This window comes from Apodemus sylvaticus, chromosome 7, assembly GCF_947179515.1.
Source record: "Apodemus sylvaticus chromosome 7, mApoSyl1.1, whole genome shotgun sequence".
NCBI classification, from domain to species: Eukaryota; Metazoa; Chordata; class Mammalia; order Rodentia; family Muridae; genus Apodemus; species Apodemus sylvaticus.
The window spans coordinates 53,506,757-53,521,675 of NC_067478.1; the positions used below are offsets into that span (position 1 = coordinate 53,506,757).

At 45.0% G+C, this 14,919-nt stretch overlaps 1 protein-coding gene across 2 annotated transcripts in view; it reads left to right on the top strand.

Annotated features, from left to right (window-relative positions):
* The window catches only part of Scg3 (secretogranin III), a 46,026-nt gene extending 32,287 nt beyond the window's left edge, over nt 1-13,739 (top strand). For both annotated transcript variants that reach the window (XM_052189425.1, XM_052189426.1), the window contains exons 11-12: nt 5,049-5,129; nt 13,218-13,739. In XM_052189425.1, the coding sequence (XP_052045385.1) occupies nt 5,049-5,129; nt 13,218-13,336 (200 nt within the window). In that variant the 3' untranslated portion in view covers nt 13,337-13,739. The remainder of the gene's footprint in view (nt 1-5,048; nt 5,130-13,217) is intronic.
* The last annotated feature ends 1,180 nt before the right edge of the window (nt 13,740-14,919 follow it).

Consider the following 14,919-nt stretch of genomic DNA (forward strand, 5'->3'; position numbering starts at 1 on the left):
CCTGAACATCTTCTCATTCCCTTCTCTTTTTTATAGAAGCCAGAAAAGTCAGCCTATTGAGTTCCTAAACAGATAGCTGCTGAGGATGTTCTTTCCTAAGCAACCTAAGAACAGACCATTTCAGGCCTCGGGTCCTTCTGTTAGACACATCCAGACACAGTCTGGGCTTCTCTGAGCCAGCAAGTGACATGGGAGCCCAAACAAACTTGGAAGGTTTTAGGACATCAGAAGTGTCTCCTCCTTTGTAAAACCACAAACTGCCTTTCCAGAAGTCACCCCTTAACCAACCAGAACGCAATGCACAAGAAATGAATTTACTAACATAAGAGCTCATAATCAGAGAGTGGTAAAGCTGAGCCTTGAACCCATGACCCTGACTCCTAATCCAGGGCCTATTGGTGTTTGTAACTGCATCTTATGGGCATGTAAAAGACTGTGGAGAAATAATATGCTTTCTCCTTTTCCTGCTCTTTCCCCTTCTTTTTTCTTCTTTTTTAAAATCTTTTTATTTTTTTACTATTTTTTTTTTTACACTCCAGATTTTATTTCCCTCACCCCTGTCCACCCTCTGACTGTTCCATATCCCACACCTCCTTCCCAAACTTCTGTCTCCACCAGGATGTCCCCACACCCCAACACCCCAACACCCACCCCTCCTGACCTCTAAACTCCCTGGGGCCTCCAATCTCTTGAGGGTTATATGCATCATCTTTGATTGAACAACCAGTCCTCTGCTGTATATGTGTTGGGGGCCTTATATCAGCTGCCTGTTTGGTGGTTCAGTGTTTGAGAGATCTCAGGGGTCCAGATTAATTGAGAGTGCTGGTCCTCCTACAGGGTCAGCCTCCTCCTCAGCTTCTTTCAGCCTTCCCTAATTCGACCACAGGAGTCAGCAGCTTCTGTCCATTGGTTGGGTGCAAATATCTGCATCTGACTTTTTCAGCTGCTTGTTGGGTCTTCTGGAGTGTAGTCATGCTAGATCCCTTTTTATGAGTACTACATAATCTTAGTAATAGTGTCATGACTTGGGACCTCCCCATGAGCTGGATCCCACTTTGGGCCTGTCGCTAGACCTTCTTTTCCTCAGGCTCCTCTCCATTTCCTTCCCTGTAGTTCTTTCAGACAGGAACAATTCCGTGTCACACATATCTCCAGCTGGCCTCAAACTCCTTATCTATCTGTGTATGACCTTGAACTCCCGTGTGCTGGGATTACAGTCATACATTACCATTTCATTGTGTGTGGTTCTATGGATTACAGTCATACATTACCATTTCAATGTGTGTGGTTCTATGGATCAAACCCAGGTTTCATACGTAGCATGAACTCCACCAACTGAGTTTCATTCTCACTGAGTGGTTTTGTGCCCCTTCTTGGTGTTCACACCAGTGGCTATATGTGTAACTCAAACTGTAGTCATGTAATATTAACATAGTTTTAAGCATTACACACACAAAAAAAAAAGTCTTACAAAGCCTTGTGGATTTTATCATTTACTTATTTATTTGATCGCAGGAGCACACACCATAGCAAACCATAGAGATCAAAGAATAACTTTCAGGAGTCAGTTCTTTCCTTCTGTCATATGGATCTGGGGGAATTGAACTCAAGTCCTTAGATTTGACAGCAAGTGCCCTTATTTGCTGGCCCATTTTGTATGTTGGGAGAAGCATTCTTTGTGCTGTTGTTTGTATTGTTGTTGTTAATGTTTTTGAAGCTCTGATGTCTTTAGGGTCTGCTGTGCTCAGTAGAGAAGCCTTATGGATTTTCACTTTTCTTCAGGGCAGGAGGAAGTCAGGGTCGCATATTAGGGCCAACAACGCCATGAGCAAGAAGGGGTATTTCTCTTAGAGCCCTGAAGACCAGAACAGCCAGAGAAGCTGGCTGAGTCTTGGCTCTGGCTCCCTTCCATCTATTTCAGCATGTGTTTTAAGGCTCATGTCGTATTACCTCAGCCGTGAGCTATTTTTTTCCAAAGACTGCTGAAATAAATTGCAAACAAAAAATAGTCCAGCGTTCCAAAGTGGACTCTCATGGGCTTTTCAGTGAGCACTGCATAAATAAAAGATTTACTTTACAGCTCAAGGAAGAGAAAATGTAAATAAAAGCCAGCTGCTCCTCTCCAAGAGCAGAGGACACCTGACTCTATTCCTGCTCTAACCCAGGTCCCAGGAAACGTGTGGAAGACTTGGCACCGGTGGCACCGACTGCCCAACTTCAACACTCATTAGAACCACCTCAGGATTGTTTATTAGTGATTCTGTTGCTTTGTTCCTCACCCCTGGATATGTTAATTATCAGCGTTTGTCAGTGGACAGCAAAGTGTACCTCCCAGGGGACTCTGCACACACTTGAGGAAGTTCAAGTATTGATGTGTCATTTTGTTCGCTATCAGTTGTGGGCTGTCCTGTTATCATGTGTGAATAAAGGCAGGCATGGGGGCTCAGTGGTTAAGAGCACTCCCTGCTCTTTCAGAATACCCAGAGGCCATGACCAGCAGGGCAATTCATAGCCATCATGAAACTCCATTTCCACTGAATCCCGCATCCTCCTCTGGCTTCCTCAGGCACCAGGCCCACAGTAAACTCGCATCCATGTAGAAAACCACTCAACACACATAAAATAAAAACTAATCTGTAAAATGGGAACCCAGTGGTAAAGAATGTATGCTGTGTTGTTTTTTAAGTGGGGTATCACTATGTAGTTCTGGCTGTCCTGGAACTCAGCATGTAGACCAGTCTGGCCACAGATTCATAGAGATCATGACCCCCGCCGGCCCTCTCCTCCAATTCCTCATGCTGGACTTAAAGTTGTGAGCCACCAAATCCATCTTCTCCTCTCTCCTCCAGAGTCTTAAATGTGCCAGGCTGGCTTTGAACTCACTGGGAAACTGAGGATGACCTTGAACTCCAGATCCTCCTGCCTCCACCTCCCAAATGCTAAGATTAATGGTATGGACTACCAAACTTAGCTTGTGTAGTGCTGCGGATAGAACCTAGGGTTTTGGACATTCTAGGCAAACATTCTGTGAACTGAACTACATTCTCAGGCCCTCAAAATATTTTTAACCTTTCTAATCCAGCATTTTTAATGTAGTATTTACGTGGCAAGCATTGATTTTCTTTTTCTCACATAAGCTTTCCCATTCTAATATGGTATCCAAAGAATGCTTTAAATGACTATTAAAAATATTTAAAGAAGAGTATATTAAGATACACTCAAAAGATTCAGAAGCCCTAATTATCTAATATGCTAATGATAAATTCTTATCTATTAAAATAAACCATATGAGGATCAGTAACTTGATTTAAACACTTAATAAGAAAAATTAAGTTTGAGATAGTCTATACTGCTCTAACATTTCTTTCCTGTTCAAAATGCCTCATCTGGGTAAAATTATTTTGATATAGAAATCACTATATTACTAAGTCCAGAAGGAGGCATGGTGGCTCACACCATAATCTAAATACACAAAAGTCAGCGGCAGGAGGATAGCCACATGTTGGAGAGCAAACGTATCTATGTAGAAAATTCCAGAGAGCAATCAAGAAACATAATTGTCTTATATTTTCCAAATCCTATTGTTATCTTGACAACAAGTGACAGATAGTGGCAGTATCCATGAAGACTGTACCAAATGATTAACACTAACCAGGGGACATTGTTTTATATGTCATCTGACTCTTTTACTTAATTTTTTAATGTGATTGTTATTGTATTTATGAGAGAGGGAGTGGTGTGGGCGTGTGTGTGGAGGTTAGAGAAGACGTCAAGCACCAATTCCCCCTACCCACTTCCCATGGGCTCTTGAGATCAAACTCTGGTCATTGGGTTTTTAAAGCTAGTGCCTATAACCCACTGAGCCATCTTGCCAGCCCCATTATCTTACATCCATGAAAACAAGCCATTGAAACCAAAGTCCCCTCTGCATAGGTGAAGATGTGAATAGGGGCTGAAAATTGTGGCAAAACTCTTTTATGGTCCATTTATCCCTTTCATAGACGTTTCTCGGCACTTCATTGAGAACCTGATAGCATGAGGTCATAGTAGTAAAGTCTGTGTGGGCTTCAGGCCAGGAAGAAAGCTTTTCACAGTCCTCTTAAATGCCGTTGTGGAAACTAGAATCCTGACAGATCTTAAGGCAGTGATACACTGTGCATGAACTGTCTTCAGATTCCCCAAGTTCAGTCCTGGCTCTAGAACAAACTAACTCTGTGGTTGTGTGTGTGTGTGTGTGTGTGTGTGTGTGTGTGTGTGTGTGTGTGTGCATGTCTGTGTGTGTGTGTATGTGTGTCTGTGTATGTGTCTATGTGTGTCTGTATGTCTGTGTGTCTATCTGTGTCTATGTCTGTGTGTCTGTGTGTGTATGTGCATGTCTGTGTGTGTGTCTATGTATGTGTCCATGTGTGTCTGTATGTCTGTGTGTCTGTGTCTGTATGTGTCTGTGTGTGTCTGTGTCTGTGTGTGCGCATGCATATGTATGTATGTATGTATGTATACATATATGTGTGTATATATGATCTTGCTTTACTTTCTCTCTATGTGCCTCAGTTTCTTCATCTGTGAAATAAAGAATTATAATATGGCTGCCTCAAAAGTGTGTTGACCAAACCAAAGATCTGGTCCCACCTTCTCATCCAAGTGTTTACTCATTGCCTCTTGAGACTGCTCCTCAGAAGAACCCCTAACCTGAAATCCCCCAATCTAAGAATCGCAGGGATCCGCTGATCTGGTAAATGGAATCAAAACGTCCAAGCAGCAGCTGAAGAGATTACCCAGCGGTTATGAGCATATAGGGCTCTTGCAGAGAACCTAAGTTCAGTTCCTAGCACCCACGTCTTTCAAGAGCCCAAGCAGACATCAAACTATGGGTGTGTGGGGTGTAACTAACCATCCTTGATCCTTACCAACTGTCTGTGTCTGAAATCTTATTCAAAAACCTTCTCATTGAAAACTTTCTACATATGAGCACATGTGTACACACATGCCCAGGAAGAGGTACGGGAAAATGTTCTGCGTGTTGGACCTGATTCTCTTGCCTTTTCTAGGGAAAACAGAAGCCTACTTGGAAGCCATTAGAAAAAACATTGAATGGCTGAAGAAACACAACAAGAAGGGTAACAAAGAAGGTAGGCACTGGCTGTGCTCATGCATCACAAACTCTACCCAGTTCCCCAGAGTTCTTTTATCTACAATCCTTGAGGTCAAAAAAACTAAGTTAAAGTCTCCTCTCAAAGACTCTTAGGTGTCAAGGGTAGTATAACCCCCACTTCTCTTTCAGTTGGTTTTTTGTTTGTTTGTTTGTTTGTTTGTTTGTTTGTTTTTAAAACTTATTGTAAAGAGAAATGATCTTGTCTGCTTGTTTGTTTTGTTTTTAAGACAAGGTCCCACGGTGCAGCCTTGACTAGCCCAGAACGTTCTGAGTAGACCAGACTGACCTCAAACTCACAGAGTTTCACCTGCTTCCCTAGTTCTGAAATTAAAAGTGTATGACACCACACCACACCACACCAACCCCAGTAATGGGTTTACCACAGTGTTTTCAAAATGCTTCCTTCTTATTGGTCTCTCTCCCTACCTCAGCCATCTCTTCCCTCTCCCCACCTCCTCCTGCTGGTCCTCTCCTTTGGCTGCTCCACCCTACTCTCTTGTCACATATATTCCATTACCCTTGTCTCCCATAAGAACTCTTCTTCCCCTTTCATGGTCCCCTTCCTAGTTTCATACCCTTACACACACACACACACACACACACACACACACAAGACATTTTATATATGTGTGTGTGTGTGTGTGTGTGTGTGTGTGTGTGTGTGTGTGTGTGTGTGTGTTAAAAATCAAGAACATGCATCTGAGAGAAAAACATGCTACTTATCTTTCTGTGTCTGGTTTATTTCACTTAACACAATGATCTCCAGTTTCACTCTCTTTCCTGCAATTCTCTTAATTTCATTTTTTATGGCTGAATAAAATGTCACCACAGTGCATGTGAACCACATTTTTACCCACTCATCTGTTAACAGGCATGTAGACTGATTACACATGTAATAAACGTGGATGTACACATATCCCTGTGGCAGGACTTAGGACCACTGTATGACCCATCCATATCACTGTTGGATTTATATTCAGAGGACATTATTTGCAGGCTTTTGAGAAAGCACCATGCTGGTTTTCATAGTGACGCAAAGGTTTATATTCTCTAACATCCTCCAACATTTTCTGTTTCTTTTCATTGTTAGACACTCTGACAGGGGAGAGATGACTAAAGATGTAAAATGTGTTGTCAAGTATTCATTAGTCAATTGTACTCCTTCTTTTAAGAACTGCCTGTTTGGATATCTGGGTGTTCGAAGCCAACGGGGTCTAAGTACTGGGTTCTAGGACAACCAGAGTTAAATAGTGAAACTCTGTCTCAAACAAACAGGCAAAGTGGAAAAACTGACTGTTCAGCCCATTTGCTCATTGATGGACAGAATGACTGACTTGTGGGGATGCATTTACACATGTGTAGGAGGCCAGAAGCAGCATCAAGTGTCTCCCTCAGTTGCTTTTTGCTTTATTTTTATTTAATTTGAGGGGGTCTATATGCATGCCATGGTAGGCCTCCAGAGATCAGAGAACAGTTTGAAGGAGTCAGTTCTCTCCTGACAGTATGGAGTCCTGGGGAACAAACTCAAGTAGCCAAATGTGACAGCAGGCACTTTTACCTGAGGAGCCATCTCACTGGCAATAGATAGACAGACAGACAGACAGACAGATAGATAGTCTCTCTTTGAGCCTGAACCTAGCCAGTTGGCAAGACTAATTGGCCCATGAGCGTCCTGAAGCTGTCTATCTCGGCCAGATATGGAGGCACACAATTTTAATCTCAGCCCTCGGGAGGCAAGATGGGTGGATCTCTGTGTTTGAGGCCAGCCTAATCGATATGGTTAGTTCCAAGACACTCAGATCCACATGGTGAGACCCTGTCTCAAACAAAACAAAACAAAAAAAACAAATCCCCACCTGCCTGTCTCTGCCTCCTCAGTGCTGGGATTACAGATGTGCTCCATCACGCCTAGTTCTTTGAATTGGTGTTTGAGCTCTGAACTCAGGTCCCCGTGCCTGTTTGGCAAGCACTTTACCAACTGGTCCACACCCCAGCTGCCATGATTTAGATTTTTGACATTTAACTTTTGTAGCTCTTTCTATAGTCTAGGTATTAGCTTCCTGTCTAATTCTTCCAGTCCCTGAGCATGAGACACCTTTCCACCTTCTAGTTTCTTTCACTTCCTCGGTTTCTAGGGTTACTTAGGTTTACTCCTAAGTGGGACTTTTGTCTGATTATTTTGTTACTGTCTTGAGGGTGTTTGTTCATTGGTTTGTTTGTTTAGACAAAGTATCAAAATATCTCTGGCTGACATACCCGCCTATGTAGACCAGGCTGTCCTTGAACCTACAGAGACCTGCTTACTCTACCTCTCTAGTGCTGAGATGGAAGGTGTGCACCATCATGTCTCCCTTGGTAGCTTTTGTTGGCTGGCTAGTCATTTGAAGATGTTATAAATGGGATACTTCCCTAGTCTCATTCTCAGTAAGGTTGCTAGGTTATAGACAGGCTACTGCTTTTTTGCATGGTGAGTTTGCATTCTACTACTTTGCTGAAATGTTTATCAGATCTGACAGTAATGGTGCAGTGTTTATGGTGTCCTCGGAAATAGGGATAACTTCATTTCCATCTTTTCTATTTTTTGTTGCTTTTCTTTATCTTGCTTTATTGTCCTATCATTATAAAAAAAATTCTATTGAATAAAAGTGGATAGAGTATTCACCCTATCTCATTCCAGATGTTAGAAAAAATGTTTTCGGGTTTTCTCTGTTTAGTATAAGGTTGACTATAGGTTTTGTTTGTACAGTTTTTATTGTGTTGAGGTATGAAACTTCATTTCTTTTTATTCAAATCAGCTTTTCAGAGCATTTTCTATCTTATTATCAAAAATGTCAAAGGTAAAATGAACAACATAATATCCCCGGTTTCCAGCACCCATCTTGATAGGGATGAGACTTTGATACTTTGCCCATCCTATCTTACCTACACCCAATTCCTTCAGTTTGTTGTTGTTATTTGGTTTTGTTTGTTTAGTTTGAGATAGGTTCTTGCTTCATATACTAGGCTGTCGTCAAAACCACAGCAATCCTCCTGTCTTAGCTTCCTCAGTGCTGGAATTACAGGTGTATGACACCTCACCTGACTCTTGGAGTATTTTAAACAGGTATTTTATGAGTACATGCTAGGTTATATTCCGTGGTCACAGAAGGAGCCCCTCACTTATTAAGACCCAGACCCTATTCAGAGTTTCAAAGATGGAAAGGAAGAAGATACAGCACCCACCACACACACACACAGACACACACACACACACACACACACACACACAGAGGCAGGCAGCATCTCGTGTATCATGGGGTCCTGATACCATGGGTCTGCTCAGTAGATGTCCTCAGTATTAGGCAAAGGAGCACTGAGGAGCCCAGAAGATAGGGTGGGTCATCCTGGCAGCACAGAGGGCTGGGGGTAGAGCTGCAGGGAGGAAGAAGCTCCTGGGGAAGAAGCAATAGGTACAATTAGTGAGTGGGCAAGAGGCTATTGTGTTTCTGGAACTAGAGCTGTGTATTTCCCTAGGAACCTGCATGCCTGTGGGGAGGGGCAGCAGTATAGGCCAGGAAGGGGTTTGTATACTCGGCAATGGAAGAAAACAGTTTTAGCAATAGGAGCCTAAATTAAAAGCTAATTTGTTCTCAGAAGAAAAGCAGCCAGCAATGGTATGGTTACAGACTGAAAAGTCAGGCCCTGGAGAGAAAGAAGAGGCCAATATATAGAGCAGAAGAGATGAGTCTGAAACACCAGCAAGCAGAGGAAATGAAGAGGGAGGAGACGCCTGCGGGCTGTGAGGAGAGGGAGCAGTTGGGGGGATGGCCAGAGGATGTTCAGGTGGGGTGGTCCAGAGTGATGCTCAGGTGGTGTTCAGGTGGGGTGGTCCAGAGTGATGCCCAGGGGGTGTTCAGGTGGAGTGGTCCAGAGTGATGCCCAGCAGGTGTTCAGGTGGAGTGGTCCAGAGTGATGCCCAGGGGGTGTTCAGGTGGGGTGGTCCAGAGTTATGCCCAGGGGGTGTTCAGGTGGAGTGGTCCAGAGTGATGCCCAGGGGGTGTTCAGGTGGAGTGGTCCAGAGTGATGCCCAGGGGGTGTTCAGGTGGGGTGGTCCAGAGTGATGCCCAGCAGGTGTTCAGGTGGAGTGGTCCAGAGTGATGCCCAGGGGGTGTTCAGGTGGGGTGGTCCAGAGTTATGCCCAGGGGGTGTTCAGGTGGAGTGGTCCAGAGTGATGCCCAGGGGGTGTTCAGGTGGGGTGGTCCAGAGTGATGCCCAGGGGGTGTTCAGGTGGGGTGGTCCAGAGTGATGCCCAGCAGGTGTTCAGGTGGAGTGGTCCAGAGTGATGCCCAGGGGGTGTTCAGGTGGGGTGGTCCAGAGTTATGCCCAGGGGGTGTTCAGGTGGAGTGGTCCAGAGTGATGCCCAGGGGGTGTTCAGGTGGAGTGGTCCAGAGTGATGCCCAGCAGGTGTTCAGGTGGGGTGGTCCAGAGTGATGCCCAGCAGGTGTTCAGGTGGAGTGGTCCAGAGTGATGCCCAGCAGGTGTTCAGGTGGGGTGGTCCAGAGTGATGCCCAGGGGGTGCTCAGGTGGAGTGGTCCAGAGTGATGCCCAGGGGATGTTCAGGTGGGATGGTCCAGAGTGATGCCCAGGGGGTGTTCAGGTGGAGTGGTCCAGAGTGATGCCCAGGGGGTGTTCAGGTGGGGTGGTCCAGAGTGATGCCCAGCGGGTGTTCAGGTGGGGTGGTCCAGAGTGATGCCCAGCAGGTGTTCAGGTGGGGTGGTCCAGAGTGATGCCCAGGGGGTGTTCAGGTGGAGTGGTCCAGGGTGATGCCCAGGGGGTGTTCAGGTGGAGTGGTCCAGAGTGATGCCCAGGGGGTGTTCAGGTGGAGTGGTCCAGAGTGATGCCCAGGGGGTGTTCAGGTGGGGTGGTCCAGAGTGATGCCCAGGGGGTGTTCAGGTGGGGTGGTCCAGAGTGATGCCCACGGGGTGTTCAGGTGGGGTGGTCCAGAGTGATGCCCAGGGGGTGTTCAGGTGGAGTGGTCCAGAGTGATGCCCAGGGGGTGTTCAGGTGGAGTGGTCCAGAGTGATGCCCACGGGGTGTTCAGGTGGAGTGGTCCAGAGTGATGCCCAGCAGGTGTTCAGGTGGGGTGGTCCAGAGTGATGCCCAACGGGTGTTCAGCCAGTGCAGCTGCAGAGCAATGCCTCTCAAGTTTTGCAGTCATTTAGATCACGGGGAGCTTGAAAGCGGTTGCATGGCACTCTGCCTATGTTTGGAGAAATGTGCTATTAGGGGATGTTGTCATTGTGTAACATCATAGACTGAAGAACAAACACAAACCTAGCACTGATCGGTCACCACATGGGACCTCTTGGTGTAGTCACTGAGCCTGCTATGAGAGCTTGCATCCCAGCCAGCACTTGGCACTATGAGGTTGGGGGATCACCATGAGTTCCAGGACAGATTAGGCTACATAGTGAGTTCAAGACTAGTGACCCTGTCTCAAAAAAGACAAGCAGGCAAAAAACAGCTGGGGATATTGGGATATAGCTTCTTGGTAAATAGACAGGCATGGGTTTAATCACTTGTACCACAAAACAGGTAACTAAGTCAATTAACAAAGGTGTGGGACAAAGGAAGTGCTCATTCTAAAAGGAAAAAAAACAGCCAACATCAGCACATATGCACACTCCCCACACACATGTGCAAACATGCATATACAAATGCATACTCCCCACACATGTGCAAACATGCATACACATATGCACACTCACACAGGAGTTTCTACACGCATGCAAACATGCATAGACAGATATTTACAAAAAAATTTACACAAGCACTGTTCAAATCTGTCATCAAATCCGTCACTGTTTAGAATGTACCTTTTGGTGTACCACTAAAGTCACCAAGGATTGTGGAGACTCCAAAATTAAAATGTTCCCCTTAGTATCAAAGAAGTTCATCACGTACCAAACTGCATTCCTACGCAGGTGCAAATTGCAGACACACTGCGTTGGAGGGTTAACATCATCACTTCATATTTGTATCAGACTTCTGGTCCTAGCCAGCACTGTGCTGTTCCTGTCCAGTTCCAGGGTAACCCACCCAGAAGCCTGGAACCCTGGAGTGTGCAGAAGGAAGGGCCTGGGAGAAAACATCCCAAAGAGTGGATTGTCTCTGGTGCTTTCTTCTGCCTCCAAGCAGTAAGGGAGCCATACAGTAGTGAGGGCTGCCTCCTCAGTTTCCTCCTCAGTTGTGCTTGGCATGTCTCTCAATGACTATGAAGGTCTAAGTGCTTTGGTCATGCCACAGCTGCAGCTGTGTAGACAGGAAAACTGACTATAGTCCTGACCTTTAGCCTCTGCTGCTCCCCTGTATGTGAGGAGCCTGGGTGACCTAAAATCTCATTCTAAAACCCAGGAAAAGAAAAATCTGTGTGATGTGGTAATGAGGATGATAAGATCTTATATAACTGTGTTGTTGACTTTTCTGTTACTGGGTTAAAATACCTCAACCAAAAAGCAATGTACAGAAGGAGCTAATTTAGACTTACAGCTCCAGAGGAAGAGTCCGTAATGTCAAGAGATGTGTGGTAGCAGAATTAAAGCAGGAAGCTAGTTAATCACATTTTATCCACTCACAGTGTCTTTGTCAGGGTTTCTATTCCTGCACGGACATCATGACCAAGAAGCAAGTTGGGGAGGAAAGGGTTTATTCAGCTTACACTTTCCACATTGCTGTTCATCACCAAAGGAAGTCAGGACTGGAATTCAAGCAGGTCAGGAAGCAGGAGCTGATGCAGAGGCCATGGAGAGATGTCCTTACTGGCTTGCTTTCCCTGGCTTGTTCAACCTGCTTTCTTATAGAACCCAAGACTACCAGCCCAGGGGTGGCACCACCCACAGAGGGCCCTCCTCTCTTGATCACTAATTGAGACAATGCCTTACAGCTGGATCTCATGGAGACATTTCCTCCAGGGAGGCTTCTTTCTCTGTGATAACTTCAGCCTGTGTCAAGTTGACACAAAACCAGCCAGTACACATAGAAAACAGAAAATGAGTAAGGACCTCAAGTAAGGCAAGGCAATCAACACTGAAGGCCCGCCCCTATGACATACTCCCTCTAGCAAGGCTAGAACTCCTTGGAGTTTACAGATCTAAGCACCACCAACTGGGGATCAAGTGCTGAAATACATGAGCTTCTGGTGGGCGTTTCTCATTTAAACCACACACCTCTTAGTTTTTGTTTTTCAAAATAAGGCCTCATAGTGAAAGCTGGCCTTGAACTTGCCAAATAGTAGAAGATGGTATTGAACTTCTGATCCTCCTGCCTCTACCTCCCAGGTGCTGAGATATATAAAGTCCTAAAGAAAAAAGGAAAAAGAGGTATGCTTTTCAAAAAGTAAGTCACAGGCTGGGCACTGTGTCTGTGATGGTTTGGATGACAATGACCCCCCCAGGTTCATAGGGAGTTGCACTATTAGGAGGTGTAGCCTTGCTGGAGGAAGTGTGTCCCTGGGCGGCAGGTTTTGAGGGCCCCTAGTGCTCTCACTCTGCCCCCTGCTGGAGACGGTATCCTTCCTGGTTCTCTTCTAATCAAGCTGTAGAATTCCCATCTCCTCCAGCGCAGTGTCTGCCACAATTCCTGCCATGAGGATAATGGACTGAACCTCTGAACCTGTAAGCCAGCCCCAATTAAATGTTACCTTTATAAGAGTTGCCTTGATTGGGGTGTCTCTTCACAGCAATGGAAACCCTAACTAAGACATTGACCATTCCTGATTCCGCAGCAACACCTCCTAAGTGTGAACAGCTCTCAGTGAGCCTCAGGTACTGTACATACATTAAAATTTTCTAAGCCCTGGTCTGTGAGCCTTTTTCTCTGTCACCCAGGATTGTGGTGAAGAAATAATACAGTGCCCAGAAACACTTTAGCAGCATAGTGTGACCCAAACTCAGAACTTCTTATCCTTCAGTGTGGCGATCAAGGCTGGGAATCCTCTTATTACATAAAAATGTCTCTTAATGATAAACATTGTGATGGGATTTTTTTTCCTGATCTTTGCTCACACTACTCTAATAATATTTTCTAGATTACGACCTTTCAAAGATGAGAGACTTTATCAACCAACAAGCTGACGCTTATGTGGAGAAAGGCATCCTCGATAAGGAAGAAGCCAATGCCATCAAACGCATCTACAGCAGCCTGTGAAAGAGCAGGCAACCCGAGCCTTCCAACTGCTCCAGCAAAAACAAAATATAGCTTAAAAACTAATTCGGCGGTTCAAGATTTACCAGCCCAGGAGTATTAGGATGTGCTGATTCTATAGTAGTTAATCCCTTAGACATGCGTAAACTAGAGCGCTCTTGCCGTAAACACCTTATGAAAAGTAGAGCTGTATAGAAGCTGAGGTGTTTCTATATAGAATCCTTATTTCCTCTCGGATTTACATTTTATAATCAGAGATGTGCTGCTCTGGAAAAGACTCCAATGGGTTGAACATAAATCTGAACCTACTTCCCACTGTCTTAAGCCACCTGAAGATCTGAGAGGCCCTGTTTTGGCATGCTAGACACCTGAGCACCTCATTGGATGTTTTGTCATATGATGTTGTTTCCACTAGTAGTTCTCTGTTGGGTACAGAATAAACCCACGGCTCTTCACATCCTTGATGCTCTGAGAAACAGCTGCTTTTTAAAAAAGATTTTAATTTAAATAGAATTATACCACTTTCTTCCCTCCCTTTCCCCCTCTGTAAGACCCAATGTCACAAAAAAAGAAGTTGAAGGGTCTAAGAGTCACTGAGTTTAACCTGGGAGTATAGTAGTGGCAGAATGCTTGCATAATGGGCCTGGATTTAATCCTCAGGACCATGTATACACACACACACACACACAAACACACAAACACACACATACACACATGAACACAGACACACATGTGCGCAGACACACATGTGCGCAGACACACACTCACACATACTCACATACACACACACTCACATATACACACACTAACACACAGACACACATGAACACAGACACACACATGGGCACACACACACACATATACACACATTCACATACTTACACATATACAAACACACTCACATACACACACATACTCACATACACACTCACACAGACACACACAGAGTAAATGTCACGTTTATTTCCTTAGATGAAGGGATGAGAGCCATACCCAGGCTGTGTGACTGTGTGGCTCAGGCCGAGCCCAGAGTGTTTCCTTCTCTATTCTAACTATCCCTAAGCCTAAGCCTGGAAGCTTCTAGCCTTCGTAAAATCTAATCCTCCAAGTTGACTGACTCAATTTGACTTCTCTTGACTTCTGACTCAATTGCTCTGCCTGGCCTCATACTAACTTTGACAGTATGTTCTAATCTTCTGGCTCCTTCTCATTGTCTGGCTTCTCCTGTCTTCATCTATGTCTGGGTTATTCACCCTGGAACCTGTCTCTGTAAAACTATCCCAGTAAAATATCCATCCATACATACACACACACACACACACACACACACACACACTACACTACCCCCATCCCCCCCCTCTCTTGCTGCTCTTAAGTAGCTTCTCTTCCTTCTCATGTGTGTTTGGCGTTTCCTATCCCTGACTCATTCTGTCCAATCTTTCTCTGACTCTTCACTTTGTGGACCCCTCAATTAGATATCACTTTCAAACATGACTGCTTCCTTCTACAAACCAACCTTGCCTTCATTGTTAGGGACTGAAAGTGTCCGGCCAGATCACACTGTAATCCAGGGCATGTCTGCATTC